The 21,641-nt window shown below is 44.6% G+C and overlaps 1 protein-coding gene across 4 annotated transcripts in view; it reads right to left on the bottom strand.

The window, feature by feature from the left end:
* Nucleotides 1-21,641, bottom strand: part of LOC115140648 (rap guanine nucleotide exchange factor 1-like) — a 48,167-nt gene that overhangs the window by 7,282 nt on the left and 19,244 nt on the right. For 2 of the 4 annotated variants that reach the window (XM_065026509.1, XM_065026508.1), the window contains exons 4-18: nt 21,382-21,538; nt 21,098-21,186; nt 20,818-20,973; nt 17,165-17,291; nt 16,863-17,040; nt 15,417-15,965; nt 10,357-10,559; nt 6,998-7,138; nt 6,542-6,634; nt 2,780-2,856; nt 2,488-2,593; nt 1,922-1,997; nt 1,464-1,548; nt 543-635; nt 94-279 (exon numbers count right to left, since the gene is read on the bottom strand). In XM_065026509.1, the coding sequence (XP_064882581.1) occupies nt 94-279; nt 543-635; nt 1,464-1,548; nt 1,922-1,997; nt 2,488-2,593; nt 2,780-2,856; nt 6,542-6,634; nt 6,998-7,138; nt 10,357-10,559; nt 15,417-15,965; nt 16,863-17,040; nt 17,165-17,291; nt 20,818-20,973; nt 21,098-21,186; nt 21,382-21,538 (2,316 nt within the window). Of the gene's footprint in view, nt 1-93; nt 280-542; nt 636-1,463; nt 1,549-1,921; nt 1,998-2,487; nt 2,594-2,779; nt 2,857-6,541; nt 6,635-6,997; nt 7,139-8,420; nt 8,580-10,356; nt 10,560-15,416; nt 15,966-16,862; nt 17,041-17,164; nt 17,292-20,817; nt 20,974-21,097; nt 21,187-21,381; nt 21,539-21,641 lie in introns of all 4 variants that reach the window. The other 2 variants (XM_065026511.1, XM_065026510.1) reach the window with 2 other exon arrangements.

Here is a 21,641-nt window from a genome sequence, read left to right as displayed (position 1 = left end):
ACATTTCTAAATGGTAACTTTCTCGGAAACAATACAAAATGCAAGGTTTTAGCGGTCACAGTATTCTCCTTTGCTAATTGTGAGCGGGCCTACCTAGCAGCGACACCTCGCGCGGCCAGTGGTTTAAGGGAGTTGGTGTAGCGCAGCAGCTTCCTCTGCTCCACCTTGTCCAGGATGTTCTTGCGGAGCACGCGGGCCAGGCTCAGCTCACCGTTACACACCAGCCTGAACACCAGATCCATCAGCTGCTTCAGGATGTCCTCAGTCATCTCCACCAAACTGACACACACACACACAGTTCCAAAGCCGAGGGAACGAAGGGATGAGAGAGGGGTATGAGAGCGGTGGGGGAAGGAGAAAAAAAAGACAGGAAAAAGACACGAGGCGTTTCATTGAAAATGAATCATGACCAGTTAAGCCCCCCCCCCCGCCTTTTCGCAAAAGGAAATGCGAATAAGAATCAGGACATGAAAGATGGTCTTTGCAGAGTGTAGGTTTTTGATAGACAGTTTTCTAGTCAAATGACAGCCCAGGGAACTCACCACAGCTCGTCCACCACACGGACCAGAACGAAGAAGGTGTTTTTGCTGACTCTCTTCTTGAAGGTGTCTGGGCTGTGACTAAATCTGGTGTATGTGTGGAGGGGTTAAGCGAAACAAACAGTCTCCAATCTTACAGTATTCAGTGTTTACGTCTATCGTAAGGATTTTGCTTCCCATTCCCTATTGTCTCAACCAAGCAGGCTTTGTTGAAGGAAGCTCTCTGTCCACATTAGTCAAGGGCAAGCCACCAAAAATCTGTTTCTTCTCTACGTAGATCATTTCATGAATATGAACGCTGTGGTTCAAAACATGTCAAAGTTGCACATTTATTTGTTCATCCTTGCATAAGGTCAAGCAACACGTTACAGGTCCATCACTGATCCAGGTGAACCCTCTAAATTAGAAAATGTGTTTTAAGCATGTACAGTATAAGATGTTTTAGCAGCTGTATTTAGCATAACAAGGGCCATCATTGCTATTGACTGCTAGCTAAACTAAAGACCGCACAACGTTTGCTAGGTAACACAGCTCTCAAAACATTCAAGGTCCTGACAGCTACATAAAGCGCTGTTCTGGCATCGGAGAAAACTATATTTAGCACCTTTGAACAGCTTATTTCGGAATTTCTCCAGTCCAGTACACAAGTTGCTTTCTGCAAGCATGAACAACGGAACATGTGTAACAATTGTAACCAAGCTGTAACATGGCAACCTCAATGAGGGGAAATGACCCAAAATGCGCTGATTTCAAAACTGTACCTTTTATTTATGTCATTAACGTGCAACTTTTACAAGTTTTAACACACAGTGTTCATATTCATAAAATGATCTACATTTCCTGGGCCACAGAATACTTTTCTCTGAAGCCTTTTTTGGTGGGTGACCCTTGTGACTGACTACATGTGAAGCATGGAAAGGATATCTGTAGTGCAGCTTTTTGATGAGGTCCTCGGGGGTTATAAATGTTCTGTACGTCGTCAGGAAAGCCTCACAGTACAAGACAAGATCTGGAAAAGAAGACCCCACATGAGATCACTAAATATCCTCTCGTTTGTCAAGAGCTCCCATCTGAGGGAAGGAAAGTCTGGGTCTATTAGGGGAAAAAGACGTATTACTGACAGTAACACATTCAACCTCGGATAGGTCATCACAAAATAAACATTTAAAAAAAACGACTTTGTTTTATATGCAAAACATTGGCATACAGAAGCACGACATATAGTGCTGTTGATTCCAGTAATTATGAGGTATTGAAGTAGGAGTGTGGGGAGAGACCCGCCCTACTGAGTGAACACAGACCACATGTACTAGTCTCCTCTGGGGGATGTGTGTGTCTGTCTGTGTGTGTGTTTGTGCGCTACGGAGGTCATACATACACACCTTTGCGGTCCGTTTCTGTGGCGTGGACTAATAAAATATCCCCCGATCCGGCTCGGACATCTGGACCGTCGTCGCTCTGGTATCACACGGACAGATGAAAAAGTTGTACGGGGAGAAAGGATTAGCCTAAGCGTTGACTTCGTGATGAGTCCCAGTGTAGCGCTACAAGTGACTATCCTGATTAAACCGTACCGACAATATGGAAAAAATATGTTTTGAAAAGCCAGACTTGTTAGCCGTGAGAGGGTTATCTATAAGGAGATATGCTCTACTAAAGCCGGTCTGACCTTGCCATGCCAACTCTAGCTTTTCGCCGATAATCACATACTTATCTACTGTGAGATTGTAACATTGAGTTACAGAGGCATAGGGTAGCAGAGGACAGGCTCTCTGTAAGCAGCTTTGGGGTGGAGGCTTATTTAGTATTATGAGTATCCTTCTTGTAGATTCCTATGAAGTATCTCATAGAAAGAGGCCTTCCCTGTGATTATAAACGGATTGAGCTCAAAGAGCCTCGAGGTCAAACGGACTGACCCGCAATAGTAGAAACTAAGAAGCACGTTTACCTCCTGCTTTAGTGTTATCCGAGACATGATGTCCATGTGATCGATGAGGGAAAGTTCATCCGTCTCCTCGCTACTCGGCCCTTCTTCTGAGGACTTTTGCCTTCGGCTGAGAGAGATAGAAAAAAAGATTATAGCGAAAAGGGGGAGAGGGTAGAGGGTGATTTAAGATATCAAAATCATTATGGGTTCACTTGTTAAATCGTCAAATCCTTACTATTGTCAATCGAGAGTAGGAACAATGGAGAATGATGAACTAACCGAAGGCACAGTCCGTCATGGCATGGGCACTTACCTGTCATTGCACGTGTCCTCGCACAGTGGGTTCTCTGAGGCAGTGTCCTCCAGTGAGTCATCTATGGCGGATGAGTCCTGACAATGACACACAATGTAGTTAGGACATGGACAGGTCTCGCACCAAATCCAGCAGCCTAAGTTCATGTTCATTAGGGCACGCAATGGAAAACATTTGGAAATGGTTCTGAAGTGGAAAACTAAAATGTGAGATTCTTATTGGACATTTCTATCCCTGTTTCAGTACATGTTCTTCTGTTTGGTGCCTAATGAACATGACCCCGAGGTCATGTTAAAAGGTGAAAAATGCCTTTTTAGTTAAGGTCGATGTGATCGTACGTTACGCTGTTTAAGCAACTTAGTATTCAGTGAGTTGTTCAGTCAGGTTTGAGTAAAACAGGCAAATGGTAGTTCACACACACTATCATTATCAAATGCTGTATGCATACATGCATAACTCCAGCCTTACTTCTCTAGCGCAAGTGTAACAGTAAATATACAGATAAGAGAAATGGTTTGAATCGTTTTTTTCTCCACCTTTTATTTTTCTGATCGGGGATTATAGAAACACATCAAATGTTTGTTTTTTTGGGGTGTACCGTAGGCTTACCCTGGCATGACGTTTTGATAACTGTAAATCTCTCTAGGACAAGGTGACTTTTATCAATATATTCACCTGTATTTACTCCCCAAAAATGAAATGCTAAGAGGGATTGACATGGTTACCAGAACGTCACGCCAGGGTAAGGCTACACGAAACACAGCCCTTATTTTAAGTGTTTCTTAAATTCCCTATCGGAAAAAACGAACGGTGGAAAAATAATTGTAACCATTTCCTAGTTTGACTGCTAGGTTTTACGGGTATTATGACACCTCCACTGTGGGGCTCTATGCAGCACCTTCAAAAAGCATTCACAGCCCTAGACCTTTTCCAAATTTAGTTGTGTTACAAAGTGGGATTAAAATGGATTTAAATTGCATTTGTTTGTCAATGATCTACACAAAATACTCTAATGGCAAAGTGGAAGAAACATTTTTATTTAATTTGAATTTTTTTACAAATGTTAGAATTTATGAAAAATAAAAACACTAATATATCTTTGTTGGATAAGTATTCAACCCCGAGTCAATACATTAGAATAGCTCCATTCCATTTTTTTTTTTATCCTGAAAAGCTCCCCAGTCCTTAACAATTACAAGCATACCCATAACATGATGCAGCCACCTCTATGCTTGACAATATGGAGTGGTATTCAGTAATGTGTTGTATTGGATTTGCCCTAAACAGAACACTTTGTATTCAGGACAAAAAGTGAATTACTTTGCCACATTTTTGCAGTATTACTTTTAGTGTCTTGTTGTAAACTTGAAGTATTTTTTCTTCAATGTTGTTGATCCATCCTCAGTTCTCCTATTACAGCCATTAAACTCTAACTGTTTTAAAGTCACAATTGGCCTCATGGTGAAATCGCTGAGCGGTTTCCTTCCTCTCTGGTAACCGAGTTAGGAAGGACTCCTGTATCGTTGGAGTGACGGTCTATTGATACACCATCCAAAGTGTAACTTAACCATGATCAAACGGATATTCAATATCTGTTTTTATTTTTTTAACCCTAACAATAGGTGCCCTTCTTTGCGAGGAATTGGAAAACCTCCCTGGTCTTTGTGCTTGAATCTGTGTTTGAAATCCACTGCTCGACTGAAGGAAGTTACAGATAATTGTGTGTTTGGGGTACAGAGATTCAAAATCATGTTAAACACTATTATTGCACACAGTGAGTCCATGCAACTTACACTATATATACAAAAGTATGTGGACACCCCTCAAATTCTGATATTTCAGCCACACTCATTGCTGACAGGGGTTCATTATCCAGCTTATAGCCATGGAATCTCCATAGACAAACAGTTGCAGTAGAATGGCCTTACTGAAGAGCTCAGTGATAGGATGCCACCTTTACAACAAAGTTCATTCTGCATTGCTGGAGCTGAGAGCTAGAGCTGTCCAGGTCAACTGTAAGTGCTGTTATTGTGAAGTGGAAACGTCAACAACATCTCAGCCACAAAATGATAGGCCACACAAGCTCACAGAACGGGACAGCTGAAGCCCGTAGCGCGTAAAAATCATCTGTCCTCGGTTGCAACACAAGCCTAAAATCACCATGCATAATGTCAAGTGTCGGCTGGAGTGGTGTAAAGCTCGCCCCCAATGGACTCTGGAGCAGTGGAGACGCGTTCTCTGGAGGGATGAATCGATTCACATTTCACCATCTGGCAATCCAATGGACGAATCTGGGTTTGGCGGATGCCAGGAGAACGCTACCTGCCCGAATGCATAGTACCAACTGTAGTTTTTTGGAAAAGTTTGATGGTCTGGGGCTGTTTCATGGCTCAGGCTAGACCCCTTAGTTCCAGTGAAGGGAAATCTTAATGCTACAGCATACAGTGACATTCTAGACAATTATGTGCTTCCAACTTTGTGGCAACAGTTTGTGGAAAGGCCTTTTCCTGTTTCAGCATGATAATTCCCCCGTGCAGAGGTCCATACATAAATGGTTTGTCGAGATCGGTGTGGAACTTGACTGACCTGCACAAAGTCCTGACCTCAACCCCATCGAACACCTTTGGGATGAATTAGAACGCAGACTGCGAGCCAGGCCTAATCGCCCAACATCAGTGCCCGACCTCACTAATGCTCTTGTGGCTGAATGGAAACAAGTCCCAGCACCAATGTTCCAACATCTAGTAGAAAGCCTTCCCAGAAGAGTGGAGGCTGTTATAGGGGGACCAACTCCATATTAACGGCCATGTTTTTTGGAATGAGATGTTCGACGAGCAGGTGTCCACATACTTTTGGTCATGTTGTGTATTATGAGAACATTTTTACTCCGGAATGTATTTAGTCTTGCCATAACAATAAGGGGTTGAATACTTACTGACTCAAGACATTGCAGCTTTTCTTTTTGAATGACTTAATGAATTTCCAAACATTTGGAAAAAACATGATTCCACTCTGACATTATGGGGAATTGTGTTAAGGCCAGTGACGAAATCTGAATTTAATACATTTTAAATTCAAGCTGTAACACAACAAAATGTGGAAAAAGTCAAGGGGTGTGAATCATTTCTGAAGGCCCTGTACATACAACCCATCTCCACCCCAAAAGCAGATGCTCTAATAGGCCAGTGTTTTTTTTAATGTGGGGAGAACTGAGTGATAATGATTTAAGAAGTAAACTGGGCGATTAGTCATTTTATTGGATTATATCATCCCTGATAAAAGGCCCGATGGAATAAGTGAAGCACAGGGACTAAACACAAAGCCATTAATGCTTCCAGTTGAAATTAGTTACTACGATCTGGACCTGAGACAACCACCGGTGGCTTTAACGGCCAAATGTCAAGTATGCGAACGTGGTAAAATGTCTCACTGTGACTTGGAGACAAACCCTCATTCAGACAATGACAGGAGGTGACTTTGGAGTCCTTTGAGGTTATAGTAGGACATGGGGACAGTCCAGTGGCAGGGGGGTTTGGAAAAGGGAGGACAACCCATGGTAATGTACAGACAAGTCAGCGAAGCAGGGCATGCCAAGCGGTCGAAGAGACGGTGAACCCTGAGAAGTCAGGTCGAGTTCAAAATGGGGTTAGATTGTGAGGTCCGCTGTCAGTCATGGTGCACTGTGTTTGTGAAAGCACCCCGCTCTCTCCGCTCTCTTCTTTTTCTCATGCCGCCTCTCTCTGCTAAGGCTACGCTACTTACTCGGCGGGAGAGCGGCCCGTCTCCTTTGGCTTGGCTGGATGAGTACAGATTGACGTACTCTCCCTCCCCGACTTCCTCATTAGCGCTTTCACTCTACGGAGGAAAAAGGAGGACAGCAAAGAGAATGACAGATGCCAGGAAAAAGCAAATGTGTAAAAAAAAGAAGTATACTGCGAATGCGAAAGCTGCTCGCAGTAAGCCGGTTAAAACAAACAAGTAGCTATATCATCTCAAGTGAAACCACTAAGAACCAACTGTTCCAATCACCACAGCATACATAGGCTACAGCCTGTTTTTTAAAACTTAAGGCTGGGCCTATTTTCAAGGATAAGAACATCACAGTCCTGACATTGAAACAATGTTTAGAACCTACTCCAGATCTGCCCCCCCCAAATCGAACGATTCATAGACAATCCCATTGTCAAACACTTGTCACAACACACAGCTAGGGCTCACCAAAGAGGTTTGACGAGTGTCAGAGAAAGAAGAGTCAGTGGGAAGGCAGACTGCAAGAGAGCCACCAGAGCTGTCCAGTGAGCCGTTGGCCACCAGCACAGGGTCAGGGCCGCCAGTGCCCGGGGCAGCTAGGTCCATGCTCTGCGATTGGTGGACAATGGGAGAGTGGGAAGAGACAGATGAGAGGAGATATGGAATGGATGACAGGCAGAGAGGCGCAAAGTCCTGAGAATAGGACCTGAGAATTGTCTTATGCTGAGTGAACGAGGGCGAGAAAAGGGGGAAAGAGAAAGAGAGATTAAGTTCAAACCTACTCGAGAGATGTAAAATTTTAAAGAGTAAAAATGTAAAGAAATAAATAAATAATTGAAGTAAGAAGCATTGGCCTTCCTGCCATCAGAAAACAATATGACTGTAGGCTATATTGTTTATTTGACTGGTTAGTTAGTGGCTAGAATTCCTATTCCAACTCAAGTCTCTTCAAAATGACATTTTCACAAAATGTGCTTGTGGTAATAAGTCTGTTGTAATATCTGTTGAATATCCCATGCATATGGGTTTAATTGCAACAAGGATAAACCGTTCTTCAGCAAGACCAAGTCAATCATCCTCATCATTGCTCCAAAATTACATCATTAGGCAGAAAAGAATAGTGAACATGCATTTTGATAGGCTTGTATACTTTAATAATCCCGGATGGGGTTCAAGAGCCACATTTAAAAGGAATGACATCGGTTGATTCAAATAACTGCAATACTCATATTGGTCTGAATCTTCTTTGATCTGTATGCTTTGCATGTGCCACATTTCACAAACGCTGGATGAAAAAACACATGTTAAAGTGCACCCTTTCTCTCTGACAACGATTGTCATTAGGAGTGTGTAAACATAGAGAGGTCTGGCAGAGAGTGAAGAATGAAAGTTGGTTTGTCAGTGTGTGCGCATGTTGTTGCCCCAGATACTCCCTTATTAGTAGCCGAACACGTCGTGTACAACGGCTAATAAATGAACTCGCTGGATTATTAGTTCTAAAGCCGGAGCGGAGCCTGAAGCGGAGCAGACCAGGGTTCAACTAGTATTGGTTTTTCTGCACTCGATCCAGGTTGCCTGGGAGCAGTGGGACAAGTGGAGTACACCACAAGCTGCAAAAAAAAAACGCCCATCTGGCTCTCCAAGGGGGCACAGAGCCAGATCATGTAGAGAGAGAGTCTCTACACTAAACAGGCTCAATGAAGCTTCCCCTTTCTTTTTTATTTAGCCCCGCACTTTAGCCCCGCACTTTAGCCCCGACTTGCCTGGTTAAATAAAGTTCAAATATAGAAAGTTCTAGAAATAAAAACACTATTTGAAGTCAAGTCTGCTGTAGAGAGTGAGCAGAGAAGCAGATGTAGAGAGACAGACAGGCCCATTGAGGGTCACTCACCATGGGGGTGGTCAGGGAGGACTGGCGGCTCAGGAAGGAGTTAGAGACGGACATGCTGAGTGCAGACCCCACCTCCTCCACCACCGCAGCCTGCGACTGCTGGAGGTGGCAGGAGAGAGAGGATGAGGACGAGGAAGAGGGAGACGCAGAGTGGGAGGCCTGGAAGAGGGGGGGAAGAAAGTAGAGAGGGAGAGAGCGAGAGAGAGGAGCAGAGATAAAAGTGCAGTGGGAGATGTTAGTCAGCGGAAGAAGATGTAGGTTTAGGCAGATAGTTAAGCACACAATAGAAGCAGCAGGAAAGAAGAGGCTTTGATGGACTAAAATAATGTTACAGCAGACAAAGGGTTAAAGTAGAGTCACACTAGTCCTAAGCATTCTCTAATATTCTACGGTTACCTCAGTATTACGAATCGCTCTGATGGAGAGTGGGCTTTCCAGAAAGACAAAAAGGAATGAGATTTGATGAGTGCAATGGAAAATAAGCAACAACATAAGACGGAAGAGATTGGACAGTAAATCAAATGCAAAATTTGAACACAACGTCGTGGTAAAAGGGAAAACGTAGAAACGTTCTCCATCTCATACATGACAATTGCAGTGAGTTAGGGAGGGAATGGATATTTCAGACCCGAGAACACATGTAGCCGACAGTGAGCAACACCACATGCTTTACCAGAGAGAGCCAGGCCTAAATGAGATTCATCGACCACACAATTTTGAAACTCGGCTGGGTACTCGACAGCAATTTAAAATACTTTAGCTCGGATTCCATATCCTATATATTGTGTACCTAATTTACAAACTAATTACTGTTGCAGTTCGAGCTATGCCTACATACTGTGCAAAGCAGGTGACTGGCCTAAACGTATGTAACTGCCTAAACGTATGTAACTAGTTACTTTCTCAGCTTTGGACCAGTGGTAGGTGGACTTTCTGCTCAGGGAAGAAGTCTATTCATTCCAGGAATCAGAAAGTACACCCAGTGGACATGACTTATCAACAGCCAGCTCAGAAACAACTTTTTGATTACATGAAACACAAAACACCCTTTCCTCGCCCTCCCTACATTTATAGCTTCAAACCAATCCTTGTTTTCTTTCCCTGCTCCAGAGAGAATTCTGCGATGTGACTCGTCTTAATCTACACCCAATATGTACTCGGATGCAGTAATCCCCAAGACCAAACAACAAAACGTGCAGAAATGTTTCTCACATTTTGATCTGCTTTAGATATAGCGTGTAAAAAAAAAAAATCATATTTGTAAATCGTGGATAAATCTTGAGCACGGATTTCCTCATTTATATCAATTACTTTGTCTGGTTACGGAGATAACAACATTCAATTGAACTACTACAGCCTTGCAGAGGTCTCAAACAATCACAACAATAGCAAAAGTGATGAAATCAAAGGCAAGCCTTGTGGTGGGATGTAAGATGGGTGTTGAACTAGTCTGTACAAAAGGCCAATCGTCTTATGCCACCGGGTACTTTCCCCCCTCTTCCTGTGACAGAAATCGTAGCAATTTATATTCTACCATAGAACTGGATTGTAAATCTGATGCTGAAAAAGCATTTAAATGGATTTTTATGTATAGAAGTAGTGTTGGGAGATGTGTTACCACTACCAAGGGCTCTGCAGCATCGCCTGCCATTTGGATGTTCAGGACTTTCAATTCACCCTGCTTTTCTTCCTCCATTATATATGCATGGGATAAAAGATTATGGACTCACTCGCCACTCAATCTTACAGACTTGGAACAATATATCATGAGAAAATTAGTTACTTTAAATGTATATGCATTGGGCCAAAAGGCATAGTAAGCGATGGATGTGCATGTACAGGGTGGGCTGCTGTACAATACGCTGTGCTACTGGTGGGTGTGAGGCCTCGGTGTGGGCGTCAGTGTGTGAGGTGGAGCTGTTGGGCTGTAACTCACCAGCTGCCTCTGTTTGGGTGGCAGTGCCGGGGGTGGGAGAGGCTCGTGAACAGAGTCATTGCTGCTATACGAGTCGTTGAAGCTGTAGACTTCCTGGAAGCGCTTGTTGCGTTGCTCGTAGATGCTCTCGCTCTGCGGTGTCTGGTAGAAGAGTGAGGGCTGGGGCTCCGAGTAGTCCTCCACAAACTGCATGTACTTCAGTACTGTGGGGGCGAGATGTGTGCACACACAAAAAAAAAAAAAAAAAATCATGACAAAACGTTAGCAGATGACAATGATAGTGTCCTGAGAATCTCAAACCGTATTACAGTGTTTTTTAATCTACATGTCAAACGTTGGTTTAAAACTGAGAACTTCTCTCTATCCCGTAAATTCTAACATTGGAAATTGAAAGTGGAACGAAGAATGTTCATTAAGTGAATTCAAACCAGCTCCACTTAAAAACAAGAAAAGCATATTTTGGGGGAAATGAGGGCAGTCCCGGACCCCCAAAAAATCTTGGTCGACCGAGAGGCGTCCTGTTCTTTCGACCAATAGATTTAACATTTTGACCACTTATTTTTCCATACACAGACAAACAAACCCTATGTGTTTGAATAAAATCAACTACATATGCATAGAGCTTGTCTGATGCTTTAGGCACACTGTTTTATTAAATAATCAAGACAAAAAATTACCCAAGAAAGACCATGTTGGTCATACTGTGTTAAAAAAAATGACAGCAAGGGCCTGTGTGACTGGCGCATGTTGTCTCACTCACCTGCCTACTAAAAAGGCACCACAACACAGCAAGTGTTTATTGCGCTGTCCATGCTGAAGCTGCAACATCATGTCAGCCATTTAGTTTCTTACTTGTTTCTGACTGGAAAGTTCTGTTACCGAAATCCCTTAATGTGTTTAGGAAAAACTTTCCCTATTCCCTCAACCCTTGCTCTCTTTATATGTGACCAATAGGGCCTGACCTATAGCCTATCATAATCACATCAATAAATTGGTTCTAACAAATTTTGAACACAGTAACACCTGACAGCAAAATGGATGCGGAGGAAGTGAAAAAGAAACTTGAAATGGGTGAATGTTTACTGGTTGCCCAGGAGAGGGAAAGGGAAGTCAGATCAGTGGAAGACATTTGACTTCGTTGTGGAAACTACCGGAGATCCAGAAAAATTAGGGTATAGGAGTGAGAGCTGCGGCATTATACGTGCGACAAACAGGTGCTGTTCGATTACAATATCATTTTTCTGCCTGTTTGGAACAGTGTAAACAACACTAATTTAAAGTAATAGACTTGAACAAAAATATTTTTGTAAAGCCTTTATTACAGCAGACAAATCTGTGAAATTGCTTTATCCGACATTTTGCCGTTGCATGCGGCTCGGTGCTAACGGAATCCGTAGGCTATTAACTTCTCTAGGGTAGGGGGCAGCATTCGGAATTTTGGATGAAAAGCATGCCCAAAATAAACTGCCTGCTACTCGGGGCCCAGAAGATATGATATGCATATAACTGGTAGATTTGGATAGAAAACACTCTAAAGTTTCCAAAACTGTTCAAATAGTGTCTGAGTATAACAGAACTGATTTGGCAGGCGAAAACCTGAGAAAAAGCCATTCAGGAAGTCGTTTTTTTGTTGGTTTTGTAGTTGTTTTCTATTCAATGCCATTACAGTATCCATTGACTTAGGACTCAAATTGCAGTTCCTATGCCTTCCACTAGATGTCAACAGTCTTTAGAAATAGTTTCAGACTTGTATTCAGAAAAATTAGGGAGTAAGAGTCGGAATGAGTGGACCCTGCCGTTTCACAGAGCTTTTTCATTCGTGCGACCGAGAGAGTGCCTTTCTTGTTTACCTTTTATATTGACGACGTTATTGTCCGGTTGAAATGTTATCGATTATTTAGGCTAAAAACAACCTGAGGATTGATTATAAACATCGTTTGACATGTTTCTTTGAACATTACGGATACAATTTGGATTTTTTTGTCTGCCTGTTTTGAGCCTGTGGATTACTGAAGAAAACGCGCAAACAGGTTTTTGGATATAAAGAGACTTTATCGAACAAAATAAATATTTATTGAGTAAATGAATGTCTTCTGAGTGCAACCATATGAAGATCAAAGGTAAGGGATTAATTGTATCTCTATTTCTGACTTGTGTAACTCTTCTACTTGGCTGGTTACTGTTTGTAATGATTTGTCTGCTATGTTCTCAAATAATCGTACGGTATGCTTAAAGCCGTAAAGCATTTTTTAAAATCTGACAGTGGTTGGATTCACAAGAAGTTAATCTTTAAACCTATGTAAAATATGTTTTGTTTTCTGAATTTTTATAATGAGTATTTCTGTATTTGAATTTGGCGCTCTGCAATCTCACTGGATGTTGGCCAGGTGGGACGCTAGCGTCCCACATACCCTAGAGAGGTTAAGGTCCCACAGTTGACTGTGCAAGCCAGAGCAAAAACCAAGCAATGAGGTCGAAGGAATTGTCTATAGAGCTCTAAGACAGCATTGTGTCGAGACACAGATCTGGGGAAGGGTACCAAAAAATGTCTGCATCATTGAAGGTCCCCAAGAACACAGTGTCCTTCATCATTCTTAAATGGAAGAAGTTTGGAACCACAAAGACATTTCCTAGAGCTGGCCGCTTGGCCAAACTGAGCAATCATGGGAGAATGGCCTTGGTCAGGGAGGTGACCAAGAACATGATGGTCACTCCGACAGAGCTCTGGAGTTCCTCTGTGGAGATGGGAGAACCTTCTAGAAGGAAAAAAAAACAAATCAGGCCTTTATGGTAGACTGGCCAGACAGAAGCCACTCCTCAGTAAAAGGCACATGACAGCCCGCTTGGAGTTTGCCAAAAGGCACCCAGAGACTCTCAGACCATGAGAAACAATATTCTCTGGTCTGATAAAACCAAGATTGAACTATTTGGCCTGAATGCCAAGCATAACATTTGGAAGAAACCTGGCACCATCCCTACGATAAAGCATGGTGGCAGAATCATGCTGTGGGGATATTTTTCAGTGGCAGGGACTGGGAGACCAGTCAGGATCGAGGCAAAGATGAACAGAGCAAAGTACAGAGAGATCCTTGCTCCAGAGCGCTCTCAGACCAGGAGAAACAATATTCTCTGGTCTGAATGAACTCTTTGGCCTGAGTGGCAAGTGTCACTTCTGGAGGTAACCTGGCACCATCCCTACGGTGAAGCATTGTGGTGGTGGCAGCATCATGCTGTGGGGATGTTTTTCAGCAGGAGGGACTAGTCCAGATCAAGGGAAAGATGAACAGAGCAAAGTACAGAGAGATCCTTGGTGAAAACTTGCTCCAGAGCGCTCAGGACCTCCGACTGGGGCGAAGGTTCACCTTCCAACAGGACAACAACCCTAAGCACACAGCCAAGACAATGCAGGAGTGGCTTCGGGACAAGTCTCTGAATGTCCTTGAGTGGCCCAGCCAGAGCCCAGACATCTCTGGAGAAACCTGAAAATAGCTGTGCAGCAACACTCCCCATCCAACCTGACAGAGCTTGAGAGAATCTGCAGAGAAGAATGGGAAACACCCCCCAAATACAGAGGTGCCATACCGAATCGATGCTGTAATCACTACAAAAGGTGCTTCAAAAAAGGCTCTGAATAGTTATGTACATTTCAGATTTCAGATTTTTTTTGTATAAATTAGCAACAATTTCTAAAAACATGTTTTTGCTTTGTCATTACAGGGTAATGTCTGTAAATAGATGAGGGGAAATAATCCATTTTAGAATACGGCTGTAACGTAAAAGTCGACTAAATGGGGTTAGCCCTAGCAGAAACCCTGACCATTTAGTTATTAGAATAGTGCTCAGCCGTTGGAAATCTAAATAAACAGGGGAGGCACAAGTGCAGCACAATCATGCTGGTCCTGGCTGTAAGCTCTTTATAGTGACGCTCCATATGGGGAATGGGCTGATTATCATAATGGCCACCCCTCAACACCTCCGCTGAGAGGGTCAATCAGCACATGCTCATTCTCTGCACGGCCGGGAGAGTCCACTCCTCTACTCACCCACACAATCCATCAACAAATGTATTATTCCATGTGAACTCAAAGGGCTGACATCGGTGATTCCCTCCAGGTCTGTGTGTGTGTGTGCGCACACACAGATGGCAGGAGTCTCAGATGTGGACTCATCCACACACATGCACAGAGCCCGAGGGCCACCCTGCAGCACAAACATGAAGAGCATAGAACTCCCAACTGATCTCCATTCAGCAACATGTCCTGTCCAACATGGCTGACCCATCATGATGGTCTAGCTAGCAGCAGCAACATGTCCTGTCCAACATGGCTGACCCATTGTGATGGTCTAGCTAGCAGCAGCAACATGTCATGTCCAACATGGCTGACCCATTGTGATGGTCTAGCTAGCAGCATGTCCTGTCCAACATGGCTGACCCATTGTGATGGTCTAGCTAGCAGCATGTCCTGTCCAACATGGCTGACCCATTGTGATGGTCTAGCTAGCAGCATGTCCTGTCCAACATGGCTGACCCATTGTGATGGTCTAGCTAGCAGCATGTCCTGTCCAACATGGCTGACCCATTGTGATGGTCTAGCTAGCAGCATGTCCTGTCCAACATGGCTGACCCATTGTGATGGTCTAGCTAGCAGCATGTCCTGTCCAACATGGCTGACCCATTATGATGGTCTAGCTAGCAGCAGACAGAGGGTTGAGAGCAAGGTGGAACAACCAAATCCTACTGGAACATAAGTATGGCAGAAATGCCAGGGATTACAAACATGTATCAGACAGACACACCAGGCGAATAAGGTCCCTAGTCTGAACATAGCCACACCTTATATGTTACAGAGAGAGAGAGAAAAAACATATACATTTTGTTTAATACTATGGTTTTATCATTCCATTATAGCAGGAGGCACGCATGTGTATTTCAGACATAACTAAGGGATCCAGTCCGGTGTATTTGGGGCAACACCCTGGGTTTCTTAACTCTGGTATCAGCAGAGTGTGTGTAATACTTGCTATGTCCTCTCTCCCTCCCCTTGGCGTCAGATACTCACTGTGGCGGCTCTTCTTCTCGGGGAGTGGGGGTGGACTCTGGGGGACGTCTGCCGTCTCGCTGGCACAGAACTCAGACACAAACCCATCGCCGGAGTGGCACAGGGTCATGGGCGAGACGCCAGGCGTGAACAGGGGGAAGGGGGGCACAGGCGGCATGTCCTCCTCCATGAGGTTGTCATACTGGGACGGGTGACGCTCAAAGGAGACACGCCAGGAGGAGCCCGAGTAGGAGCCGTCGGAGATGCCCGAGCTGGCCCCGCTGCGGCGCTTCTTTTCTGGCAGGGCGGGGGGCGGCAATGCCGGAGTCATGCGGGAGTAGAGGGGGGACGTGGAGGAGCCCTGGAGGGACGGCTGGGGGGAAGGGTAGGCAGGGGTGAAGTGGGGTTGGGCCAGTGGTGGGCCGGGGCACGGAGAAGGGGAGGAGGACTCGCTGTGGGATTCGGGCAGGGGGCTGAGGCACCCCCCCACCGGCAGGGGAGGCATCTGTTCCAGGCTGGACAGGTCCTGGTGCAGGAAGTCGTAGTCCGGGTCGTAGTGGTCTGTGGTGTCTGTGGTGGGAGAGAAAAGACAGGGAGGGACAGGCGAGTCACTGTTTAGAGCACTGAAAACAAACCTCACTGTCACTTCGGCATAAAAAGCACATTTCTCTACAAACCCCACTCTAAACAACAAGAACACAACTAAGACATTGGCGAAAACCAATTTCATTGGAGGGAGTTAGGATTTCACGAAAGGTATTGAGGTGCGAGCACCGTGTGTGAAATTGATCCGTGGCACATGTCAGTTGATCACAATGGAGAAGGCACACCACGGCTCGCTTCTCCTTCATCTGAGAAAAGTACCACCGGATGACTTGGTGCAACGTTGGTATCCCCAACCCTCACTGCTTGTCCCTGGTTCCACAATGTGACAGCCATGGTTTTACAGCTTAAGACTTTGAGGCTGCGCTTCAATAGCGTCACTCTCATCGTCTCTGGACGGCTAAAACTAGGCACATTCTCAGCGGCCATCCACCATATTGCTTTCCCCTCTGCTATCCTATGTTTTCAGACCAGTGCAGATGAAGGAGAGGAGGCAGTTTAAAGACTATTGAGATGCAGCCTCTGTGTCTGGTCTCTTTGCTCACAGGATGGTAGTCACAGGTAGTGAGCCTCGCTCTGTGCTGCTGGAGGCGGTAGGAACAGGAAGCCCCCTGCCTGCATGTGTCTATTTGGTTCATGCATCTGCAGCAGCTTGTTTCCACTGTCGTAGTGGTCTGTGAGCCACATTACGACAACCTGTGGTGACCCTGTGGCGACCGAGGTAAACACACACCGTATCAAAAAGAGACATGCCTCTCATGCTGGGCTCATGGTGGCTCCTCTCTAACCATCTGTGAAGTGTGTTTGTTGTTTCGTGTGTCCGTGTATGTGTTTCATGTGTGTGTGTGTGTGTCAGACTCTCACCCAGAGTCTCACAGCTGGTGTTGCGTGAGCACTGTCCACTGTCCACTGTCCAGGATAGCTGCTCGTCCGACTTGCTCAGCTTGCCCATGCTGTTGCAGGGTGACAGGCGCGGCGACTCCCCTCCGTACGAATGGCTGCCCCCTGAGAAGCGCCGCTGCAAAGCGTCCACCTCGTACTCCTGTCGACCAGAGCGGGAACAGACCCGTTATTAGCCACGGCGTTTGTCAAGACGTTTGTCAGAGCATTTGGTGAAAAGACACAATGGCACAAAATAAGTTAACAGTGCAACAAAGCTACTCTACCTGCTTGTGGAGGCCGGTGCCCATGGGAAGACCGGAGCCACTGGTGGCGTGGCTCATGGGGGCCACCACTGCCACCCGAGTGGGGGAGGGCGCCGACTGACGCTTCTTTGGAGGGAGAGCTGGAGGACTAGAGGGGGAGGAGAAGGGGGCATAATTTCAATATGAGGCAGTGTGCAACGTTCCCACTGTCCAGTATCCAATAGCCAAGTATGCAGCTCGAGCCACAGTACAATGACTGATCCACTTCTTCTGTGTGTATGTACTGCATGTATGGTGAAGGGAGGTGGGGAAAAGACTGCACTGGAGTGGAGGGGGGGTTGAGAGACAGGAGGACAATAGCTGACACACTCCGAGAGCCTTCTGTAATAGCAGCACAATGGAAAAGTGTGTCGTGCATGTGTCACTGCCTGGCTGCTTTCCCCCCTCCGCAAACATATAGCGGTGGGGAGAGCAGCAGCTACTGAACTGTTTCCACACCGCAGTGTACACAGATGGCCCAATGACAAGAGGGCATGTGGAGAATGCAGGCAGGCAGCTGTGGTGGTGAGGAGGTGGAAAATGAGGAGGATATCCTATCTGCCAGTAAGGCAAGGGTCAATGACAGCCCCCAGGAAAGAGGATAAAAATAAATTATGTCACAAAAAAATAAAATCTGCAGTGTAAGACACAGAGACTGGTGCAGAGCACCTTCTGCTGGCAAGGTGAAATTCAGAGAATTAGTGTTTGTATGATCGGAGCACAAGGAAAGGCATAGAGCCTTTTGTATTTAGGGAAAGGGGGATACCTAGTCAGTTGTTCAACAAAGCATTCAACTGAAATGTGTCTCCCGCATTTAACCCAACCCCAAATGTATAAGCGTCTGGATGTGCTGCTGTGTGTGGTAGGCTCTAGAATCTAATGTGGTCCCTTTCCATCCGTTGTCGTGTCTCTCTGGCTGTGAGCTCACCAGCCTCTGCCGAGCCCAGTTTCTCAGAAAATAAATTTGCCTCAGAAACAGTGCTGCACAAGCGGAAGTTTAATTTCTGACACCTCTCTTCACTACACCCTTCAAAGACCCATAAAGCCTTCTAAAGAATTAAGACTATTTATAGCCCAGTTACCCAGCTACCACTCTTGCTTTCTTGTAAAGACATGAGCGACAAGCACGTTGGCCTGTAATCAAAGCGCATCAAACGTTATGAGCGGTAAACAGTGCCTTCAGAAAGTATTCACACCCCTTGACTTTTTCCACATTTTGTTGTGTTACAGCCTGAATTTAAAATGCATTACATTGAGATTTTGTGTCACTGGCCTATCATGTAAAAGTGGAATTATGTTTTTAGAATTTTTTACAAATAAAAAATGAAAATCTGAAATATCTTGAGTCAATAAGTATTCAACCCCTTTGTTATGGCAAACCTAAATTATTTCAGGATTAAAAATGTGCCTTATAAGTCACATAATAAGTTGCATGGACTAACTGTGTGATATAATGCTGTTTAATATGATTTCTTTCTGAATACACCACATATGTACCCCCCCCCCCCCCCCCCACACACAATTATCTGGAAAGTCCTTCAGTCAAACAGATTCAACCACAAAGACCAGGGTTGTTTTCAGATGCCTCACAAATTAGGGCACTTAATGGATGACAAAAAAAGAAGCAGACATTAAATATCCTTTTGAGCATGGTAAAGTTATTATTTACACTTTTGGATGGTGTATCAATAGACCCAGTCATTACAAAGATACAGGCGTCCTTCCTAATCAGTTGCTGGAGAGGAAGGAAACCGCTCAGGGATTTCACCATGAGGCCAATGGTGACTTTAAGACAGTTACAAAGTTTAATGGCTGTGACAGGAGACAACTGAGGATGGATCAACAACATTGTAGTTACTCCACAACACTAACCTAAATGACAGAGTGAAAAGAATAAAGCCTGTCCAGAATAAATATATTCCAAAACATGCAACCTGTTTGCAATAAGGAACTAAAGTAATACTGGACAAGCATTATGTTTGGGGCAAATCCAGCACATCACTGAATACCACTTCATATTTTCAAACATGGCGGTGGCTGCATCATGTTATGGATATGCTTGTCATCGGCAAGAACTAGGGAGTTTTTTAGGATAAAAAGAAAAGGCATAGAACTAAGCACATGCTAGGTCCTGAAGGAAAACCTGTTTCAGTCTGCTTTCCAACAGACACTGGGAGACAAAATCCACCTTTCAGCAGGATAATAACCTAAAACACAAGGTGAATTATAGACTGGAGTTACTTATTAAGATGACATCGAATGTTCCCTGACTGACCTAGTTACAAAACTTAAATCGGCTTGAACATTTTTATTTAACTAGGCAAGTCAGTTAAGAACAAATTCTTATTTACAATGACGGCCTACCCCGGCCAACGACACCGGGCCAAATTGTGCGCCGCCCTATGGGACTCCCAATCATGGCCGGATGTGATATAGTCTGGATTCGAACAAGGGACTGTATTGACGCGTCTTGCACTGAGAAGCAGTGCCTTAGGCCGCTGCTCCACTCAGGAGCCCATTTATGGCAAGACTAGAAAATGGCTGTCTAACAATGATCAACAACCAACTACACAGAGCTTGAAGAATAATACAAATTTAAAAAATGGGCAAATATGGTACAATCCAATTTTGCGAATCCCTTAGAGCAGGGCTCTCCAACACTGTTCCTGGAGAGCTACCGTCCAACCTAATCTAGCACACCTGACTAATAATTAGCTGATTGATAAGCTGAACCAGGTTAGTTACAACTGTGGTTGGAGTGAAAACCTACAGGAAGGTAGCTCTCCAGGAACAGGGTTGGAGAGCCCGGTCTTAGAGACTTACCCAAAAAAGACTCACAGCTGTAATTGCTGCCTAAAGGGAATCCAACATGACTCCGGGGGTTGAATACTTATCTAAATATATTAGTGTTTTATTTTACATTTAAAAAAGTTTGCATTTGTCTTCATATTTGACGGAGTATTTTGTGTAGATCGTTGACCAAAAATAACAAACCAATTTTAAATCCCACTTTGTAACACAAAAACATTTGGAAAAAGTCAAGGGGTGTAAATACTTCCTGAAGGCACTGAACATTCTTTTGTGATGTTGGCGGAGGCTACAAGAGAGCTGTGTGCTCAGCTCTCTGCAGGCCTAACGAGTATACAGATGGAGACCTGAGTCAGTGTCTAAACAGTGAATTGTGACGTGGCTAGAACTCTGCATTCACTTCAGTTCAGACTTGACTCTGACTTGTGCTGTGACATCAAATGTTCTGAGAGTTATCAATGACTGAACGAAAAGGTAGTTATTATCACAAACTGCTCTTAGGAAGGGTTAAACCCCCCCAACACAAATTCCCTTGGTGGTAAAGGTCTAGATGAATAGTAATTTATCGGCGTAGTAACGACCCCCACTTCACGACCCGTGTAACCTCATGCTGATGCACCACCCAATTTCAAAATAGCACCTTATGCATTCTATTACAACTTTCAAGAGTAAGTTCTAAGGCCAACGGAGTTCATAAAAATACAAAATAAAGGGCTTTCAACTTACTCACCCCACCGACCCAGGCGCACCCCACAGTTTTGGATCCACTGAACTACTGTTTGTTAGAGCTATGAAAGGGACACCATCTCTATGAAATGAGCTCTTACTTGTGTTCAGCCATCTTTACGCCAGGGAGAGGGGGTTTCGGAGGGGCCACCTCCTCTGCTTCCTCCTCGGTGGGTTCAGTCAAGACTTCCGTAGATTGGGTTGTGGCTGAACTCTTGTCCAGACTCTCCTTCTCTTTGGCAGGTGGCTCTGCAGCGCTGTGGGTATACGAGTTGTATACAGGTGTTGTTCACATTGTGTACAATTTCCTCACAGTGTAAGACGTGTTCAGTACAGGTTCAAGTGGAGGAGTGTGATTGATATCCTCTGTGGCTCACTCACCTCTCAGTCAGGGCGGCCGGTGGCACTGGTTTGACAGGAGACGTAGGGGAGGGATGCTCCTGTTTCTCGATGGTCAGTTTCACCAGCTCCTGTGGACAATCACCGTGTGCAGTTATTAAATGTGAGCCAACTTCAACCCCTTTCAACATCTCTTCCCCAAAGAGTAACAAGTACTCGACTAGCTACAGTTTCCCCCAAAAACACAACATGCATTAATTGTTACAAATCATTTGTGACGTCGCATATTTCATGTTCGTTAGTTTTTTTGGGTATGCCAACTTTACCTTAACACCGTCGAGCACTGCCTTGATCACAGTGGTGACGGTAACGATGGTTTCTTTATCTTCCAGGTTGACCCCCTCCAGCATAACTTGGTCAGACCAGCGAATGAGATTGCCCAGACTCTGGTACACACGGTTAAGACAAGATGACACCGCTGAACTGGGAACAACCAAGAGGAAAGATTAGGCTAACAGACAGTTGAAGGTATCTTACGATTGCAACCCTACAAAACAAATAAAATCGTCAACCTTAAATGACATTT

Source organism: Oncorhynchus nerka, linkage group LG13 (genome assembly GCF_034236695.1).
Source record: "Oncorhynchus nerka isolate Pitt River linkage group LG13, Oner_Uvic_2.0, whole genome shotgun sequence".
NCBI classification, from domain to species: domain Eukaryota; kingdom Metazoa; phylum Chordata; class Actinopteri; order Salmoniformes; family Salmonidae; genus Oncorhynchus; species Oncorhynchus nerka.
Note: the sequence above shows the minus strand (reverse complement) of the source record. Positions and strands in the feature narration are given on the sequence as shown.